This window comes from Ursus maritimus, unplaced genomic scaffold, assembly GCF_017311325.1.
Source record: "Ursus maritimus isolate PB19 unplaced genomic scaffold, ASM1731132v1 scaffold_2, whole genome shotgun sequence".
In the NCBI taxonomy this organism is placed as follows: domain Eukaryota; kingdom Metazoa; phylum Chordata; class Mammalia; order Carnivora; family Ursidae; genus Ursus; species Ursus maritimus.
In genome coordinates this window covers 44,442,664-44,449,551 of record NW_024424452.1, presented here as the reverse complement: position 1 = coordinate 44,449,551, position 6,888 = coordinate 44,442,664, and the positions used below count along the sequence as shown (strand labels likewise).

Below are 6,888 nucleotides of genomic sequence, written 5' to 3'. Positions count from 1 at the left end.
GGTCACAGGAAACGGTGGTTTGAAAATGGGAACACAGGTGGTGCTGACGGCACAGGCACACCCTCTCTTCCTGGTCCCATTACATTATCGTGAAGCATATGCTAAGTAGGTCATCGCTCATTCCCTTCCATTCCTGCTTTGAGCCATTCAGAAGTGACCCTGCATTCCTTCTGAGACCTTCTTACATTCAGCGCTGTGATCGTTCTTAACCAAAGGATACAGGACAGTGTCCCCCAGCTTTGTTGTATAGCTTCTAATTTAATTAACCTTCCTTTTTCAAGTGCTCATTCAGTGCCCCCTAACCCTACATTGTATCAGGTGGGGAGCAGTGCAAAGAAAGCATTAAGGAACTGGGTACCTTAATTTAAATGTTAGAGGGCAGAAGGTGAGACCCTCCCCCAAAGAATGCAGCTGTGGGTTAGATGATTCTGTATGAGAAGGGGGACAGAAGTGGTTTGTGCAGATCTAGGAAGAGAAAAAGAGGGTCTGAGCCTGGCAGATGGTGGACAGCTGCCTGGTTCACGATGGAATCAACTCCCTGTGACCTTTCAACGCTTCAGTAGAGGATTCACGTCCACAAAATTCTTGGTGTGAGCTTTTGGCTTTTTTGTGTGGAACTGACGAAGGCACTGAGCCTTGCCCCCAGGGAGCCCAGACCACAGCAAGCCAAACCACACGAGCAGAGACGTGGAGGACCATGAGGAAGTTCTCACCAGAAATTGCAAGAATCATGGGCAGCCTGACTCCAACAAGCCATAAAAGCAGCGTTTGTCCATATTTATCCAAATTGCTAAGGGCATAGAGTTCCCGATATTTAGTTTTCATATGAACATGTGTATCCCTAGGTAATAGTACCAAATAGATGAGCGCCCAGTGCAAGACCACTTGGACCCGCCAGGTAGGGAAACTAAGTCATAAGCAAACAACAGGGTGGGGCTGGAGTGTGAGCACCAGCAAAGGGACTTCTCTGGATGTGAGAGCAAACCTATCTTCTGTCCTTCCAACCAAGCAACAGGAATTTACTGAGGACCTACTGTGTGCCAAGTCCTAAGACACCCACAGAAGAGGTAAAGAGGTGGCCTCGGAGAGGCTGGCAGCTAGGTGGGGGAGTTAGGCTGGTGGAAGGAGCTGGCATTTCTGCACCACGTTCGTGCCCCAGGCATTGCTCTGGGCACTGCCCGTAATTATTTCCTTGGCTCGCTAGAAAGACTCTGTGAACTAAATATTGTCATGCTCATTTTGCAATCAAGGAGACTGAGGCCCCAGAGGTTATGAGCAGTCTGTCTGAGGTCGCAGAGCTAAGTGGAGGTCCAGAATCTGAATCCACTTGTCTGGTTCAACGACCTGCGCTGAAAATGGTCTGCAGAGCAACGGTAGCGTCACAACTCGGGTTCTAAGACACATGATGTAAACCAAGGAGCCGCAGAGTCCCAGGGAGAGGGAAGAATGGGAGTTGGCATGGTCAGGGACACTGACACAGAGGGGATAAGATGGGCCTGGGGTCAGCATCGAGCAGGCCTGGTCGGCAGCTGAAGGTGCAGAGGGAGGCAGGGGAGGGGGCACAGCACAGGGGACAAGAACAGGCAGGTGTTGGAGGGAGGATGTTGATGGCGGGGGCACCTCCCAGGGCTTTCCTTGTGGGGGCCCATGGCCATAGGCGAAAACACAGAATGTCAAGTCTACAGTTCTCATCCTGCCCAGCTCTGCCATCAGCTTCTCTGCGACTCTGGGGACACCTCTGAATCTCAGTTTCCTCCACACAAAATTAGTGGGTTGGGTAAGATAGCGCAGTAGCTCCTTTAACAATGAGAAACCTCTGTGGACCTGTCACTTACATCCTGGAACAGACTCATGTACTTTGTACCCAAAGACTAGGAGAAAAATGAGGGCTTATGAAATATGTCTCAGGACAAAGGCCAGCTTGCCTCTCAGATCCGGCTGGACTGGCAGAAGCTGGGTATTTACGCTCTAGGACAAGGGTAGCAGATGGCTTCCATCCTCCCGGCTCCCTGGAAAGGACGGAGAGGGCCGGGGAGCAGCCATGCTTAGTTCATGCAAGTAGGTGAACAGCAGAGCAGCGGGCGCCTGGCGACAGGAGAAAGGCTCGCTCGGCAGGTGTCCCCAGTGCAGTTTTGTCGTCTGCTACTGTGGAGTTCAGAGGCACGCCCCAGTTCGTTGGCTTTCCTTTATTTGTATCTCCAATGAAATACTACCTTTTAAAAGGATTGAAATGGTTGGAGTCTTTGTTCTTAAACGAACCGTTGTTTTAGAAGGTCCCCACATAGGTGAGGGAAGAAGGAAGAGGAAACAGTGTCAAAACAGCGACTGTTAACAATTGGCTGGGTCAGTTCCACGGGCTGACAGAACACGGTGGTGTGTGGCTGCTGTCTCGGCTTCTCGTCTTGGGATTGAGATAGTTCTCCATGCATCCCTGATGTTGGCGGCGTAAGCCCTGAGGACTCGAGGTTTCTCTGGTGCTGTCTCAGACACACACGCACACACACACACACACACACACACGCACGGCCCGCCTGCGAGGAGGGGTCTCAGTGACCACAGGCCGTTCAGAGTGGGCCCACTTGCAGCACAGCTCCGGCAGCTGTGGTGTCTCCATGTTCAAATCTTGGGCTTTATACAAATTCAGGAGTCTTACTACAGCTCTCTGCTTGCCCCCCTGCTTTTTGATCAGGTCATATGGCGTGACTGTCTGCCGAAGTTGGTATCTGGCAGGGTTCAAGCATGTTTCACTTGGGGCTGGGAAGCTAGCATCAAGATGTTCACAAAGCTAGTTCGGTAAGATTCCTTGGGATGACTTGTTGAGTAAAAGAACTAGGAAGAAAAAGGAAGAATCTTTTCAAACCCAGGAGGCAACCTCTGGCTAGCTCTCAGGCTGAGGGCCCACCTGGAACTCGGTGGGATGCCTTTTATCAATTCACTGACGTTAGCCTGTAGCTTTGGTCAACCCTGTGAACGTCTGAATTGTGCTTGCAAGGACTCTATTCCTCCGTAACCCACCTATTCCTCTCAGCTTCGCCCCCAAAAATCCACCCCAAGTTCACCAACAAGCAGGCAGATTTCGTAAGCATCCTTATAAGCCCTCCTGATGCATTAATGTTAACACCTGCTACCATCCTCTAGCGGACCCTTGAACACACAGGTTTGAACTGGGCAGGTCCACTTACACGCAGATTTTTAACAGACACAGCACAGTAATGGAAATGTATCTTCTCTTCCTTATGGCTTTCTTAACATCTTCTTTTCTCTAGCCGACTTTATTGTAAGAATACTGTGTATAATACATAGAACACACGAAATATGTGTTAACCAACTGTTTATGTGATCAGGAAGGTTTCTGGCTAACAGTAGGTTATTAGCAGTTAAGCTTTGGGGGAATGAAAAGTTGTATATGGTTTTCAACTGTGTTGGGGGGCCAGTACCCTTAACCCCCATGTCATTCAAGGGTCAACTGTATCTAGAGGCTTCATGCTGTTACTTAGAATCCTGGTGCTTCAGGTTGACCCCTCTGTTTATTACCCTGAGGTAACTCACGCCAAGCCCATAAGCCTCTCTGACTCTCCACAAAAGTCTGTCTTCAGCATTCAGCCACGTTTCTACCCCTAGACCAAGCTCTAGGAGGTGAAGATCTCCACGCCGGCTTCCTTACGCACAAAACGGGAGTAATGATTGTTGGATTGTGGGAGAAGGATTGTTGTAAGGATTAAACCCATTCGTACACACAATGCACTAAAAATAAACCCTGGGCCACGGACGATGCTCCATGGTAGTCTTATTATCTTAGTAAGCGGAATGTCTTGTTTGCTGGGGCATTAGGTGTCATCGCTGTTTTCCAGGGTACTGCTCCTGGCTAGGAAGGAGTTGGTGAAGTGAGTATAAGAGAGAAAGCAAAAAAAAAAAAAAAAAAAAAAAAAAAAAAAAAGTGGCTCTGAGACTTTGAGCCTGGCTGCCTGCTACTCCAGGACTTGCCTTAAGCACTGGAATCCCTGAGAGGGAAACATACACGCTTTTCTTTCCGTTCAGGGTCACTGCGTTCAACACAGCTATTTGCATGGGAAGACAATAATAGCACTATTGTGTTTATTTTTAAAGAACAAAAGTCGGTAGTTCTTCCTCCCAGCATCACATGAGCCTGGTGTGGGAGTATGGGGACAGCAGGTGGAACTGGCATGTTCTCTTTACCAAAATGGATGCAGGACGCCTCAGAGACTTAAAACCAGGGAAACGGGCAAGAGATGTTGACTTGGGACAGACAAAGAGAAGTCTGATTTTGGATACGTAGTCATGCAGGTGCAAATCAAGCATTTGAATAGAAAAATCCTTACGGGGACACCTGGATGGCTCGGTTGGTTGAGCATCTGCCTTTGGCTCAGGTCATGATCGCAGGGTCCTGGCATCAAGTCCCGCATCGGGCTCCCTGCTCATCGGAAAGCCTGCTTCTCCCTCTGCCTGTTGTTGCCCCTGCTTGTGCGATCTCTCTTTCTCTTTGATGATAAATAAAATCTTGAAAAAAAAAAGAAAGAAAAAGAAAAATCTAACTTATGGAAGTTAGGACATTTCCATAGGAAATTAGGAAAGTCAAGTATGGTGAGAGAAATTAGAATAAGAGAAGAGGTAGGAAATCGTCAGTGGTCTGCAGCTGCTGTCTGAAACCATCAGAATGGATGTGTCCCCTGAGAGAGAATATAGACAGAGAACACGGGGCTTGGTCTCCCCACTTCCGTGAAGGATGTTTTCAAACTTACAGTACTGTTGAGATTGCCCTTTGACTTTTTTTTTTCAGAATCAAGACCATGGGGACTGTATGCTGGGCTGTTCTCAGGGGCCATCGTTGGTGTCATCTTGATTCTCGAAGTGGTAATACTGCTGTTGAGAAGAAGAGGTAGGTGTCTGACAATAAAGAGATTCATATCAGACTCTGTGGTAAGCAGGGAACCTCTCTGCACAGGCAAGTATTAGCTGGCATCACTGTGGCTTTCTGCCCAAAGCACTTTGCACTAACACTAAATACACCTATCTTGGGACCTTGCTCAATTCAGTCTAATTCAGTATGTCTTGATCCCTCATTAGGCCATGGGGATGGAAAGAGGGATGAGCCACAGGGGTTGAACGTGGGAGACATGACACAGATGGTTCACGTTCAGGGTGACCAGCGCTGGCGGAGAGGATGCTGAAGGGGACCAGACAACAGACTTGACAATGTTCACTAGACGCAGAATCCAGGGCACTCTTGGATCTCATTCAAGAAAAGTTATAATTACGGACCCAAAAAAGGGTGGTAGAATAAGATGTTTTCATCCAAGGGTTGAAATCTTTCTACAATCTCTCTTTATTCTTGCAATCTCCGTCTGAGAATAGTAAGCTAGTTGTTTCTACATGACTTAGCAATGGGGTAACAGAGGCACAGAGAAGCCATGTGACTTGTGCAAGTTCACCCAGCCAGCTGACGAGAGAACCAGAACTGTATGTCTCCCAACAACCAGGCCACGTGCCACTGGAAAGGCCCACGTGTCACTGGGAAGACCCACAGCAGAGGGAACGCTCTTTACTAAGATTTTTGCACAAATTCTGACTCATCTTGGGAAACTGTACAAGTTGTGAGATGGCCTAAGGCCAAACCAAACAGCACGGAAGGTCACCCTGGGTAGCCAGTAAGGCCCAGTTATTCCCTTGAAGTGCCTAGAGGATGTGTCTCCTGGCCTCTCCTCCAAGGTGTCCCCTGATTCCACGTCACAGGGCGGTGTGCTCGGCCACACTTTCGTCACCCACCTACACCGAAGTCAGAAGGTCCTGCCCCCAGACCCTGACCGGTCCCTGGGCTGGCCTCCCCGTGGTGAGGACAGGGCTTGATCCGCACGCCACCAAGCTGATGGGATCTTAATCTCAAGTAGATCAGCGTTCTCACGTGTAACCTTCTCAAAAAAGCCCTTACCACAGCACTCAGAGCTGGGTTCACTTGTATAAGAACGGCTAGATCACAGCACAGCCACCTACTTTCATCTCATTTCCTCCAAATGAGAGTTAGCTGGGGAGCGGTGGGGGCAGGGTGATTCAGACAGAAACCGTGATGAGAGCCCAAGGGGGTGGGGCAGGGCACCCACATTTGGCTTGGATAATAAGGAAACAGTGAGATACCAGGAGGGAGAAAAGGGAGATGAACACAGCCACGCCAGCCTAGCGGGGCTGGGCGCCAGGATCCTAACTCACATTCTTTCCTCAACCACATTCTGCTCAGCGCATGGTTGTGCTCTGAAGGGAGTAATGCCCCCCCCAAGTCCCTGTCACCCTCCTCAGCGCACATATCCACCCTCGTGTCCAGCCGCCCTGTGTTCCTTGTAAGCCAGGAACATGAAAGTCTCGCCTCAAACCTGTGGGAAAACCTGTATTAATTGCTGTGCCGTCTGCAAGGCTTTGCTCAGGAGAGTCTGTGGGCGCCTTCTAATGCCGTCACCTGCAAAGGGCTGCCTGGCTCCGAAGGTTTTCACGTGGTTTCTTGGGCAGTTTCACATCCAGAATATACTGGCTAAAAACAGAGGGTCTGGCATCAGACAAACTTACATTCAAATGCAGACTTTGCCACTGACAAGCTCTGACTAAATAAAGGAGCTCTTGTCTGCAAAACAGGGATGATATTATGTACCGCACGGTTTCGTTGTGGGGATCCACGAGTCCACACGGAGAAAGTACCAAATACAGTGGCATCCGTGGTTAGACGGTGGATCATGGACGGGTGCAGGATGGGTGGATGGACGGATGGATGGACACATACACAGACAGATCTTTTAATGGAGTGAATTAACACATCAACGTTTAAGTCCTATGGCCAGCAGGGGGCGGCACTAGGAGCATCCGGGAATAGTCCTTAGAGCAGAT

The 6,888-nt window shown here is 49.3% G+C and overlaps 1 protein-coding gene across 2 annotated transcripts in view; it reads left to right on the top strand.

Annotated features, from left to right (window-relative positions):
- The window catches only part of SLAMF1 (signaling lymphocytic activation molecule family member 1), a 40,518-nt gene that overhangs the window by 20,150 nt on the left and 13,480 nt on the right, over positions 1–6,888 (top strand). For both annotated transcript variants that reach the window (XM_008700682.2, XM_008700683.2), the window contains exon 4: positions 4,799–4,897. In XM_008700682.2, coding sequence (XP_008698904.1) covers positions 4,799–4,897 — 99 coding nt within the window. The remainder of the gene's footprint in view (positions 1–4,798; positions 4,898–6,888) is intronic.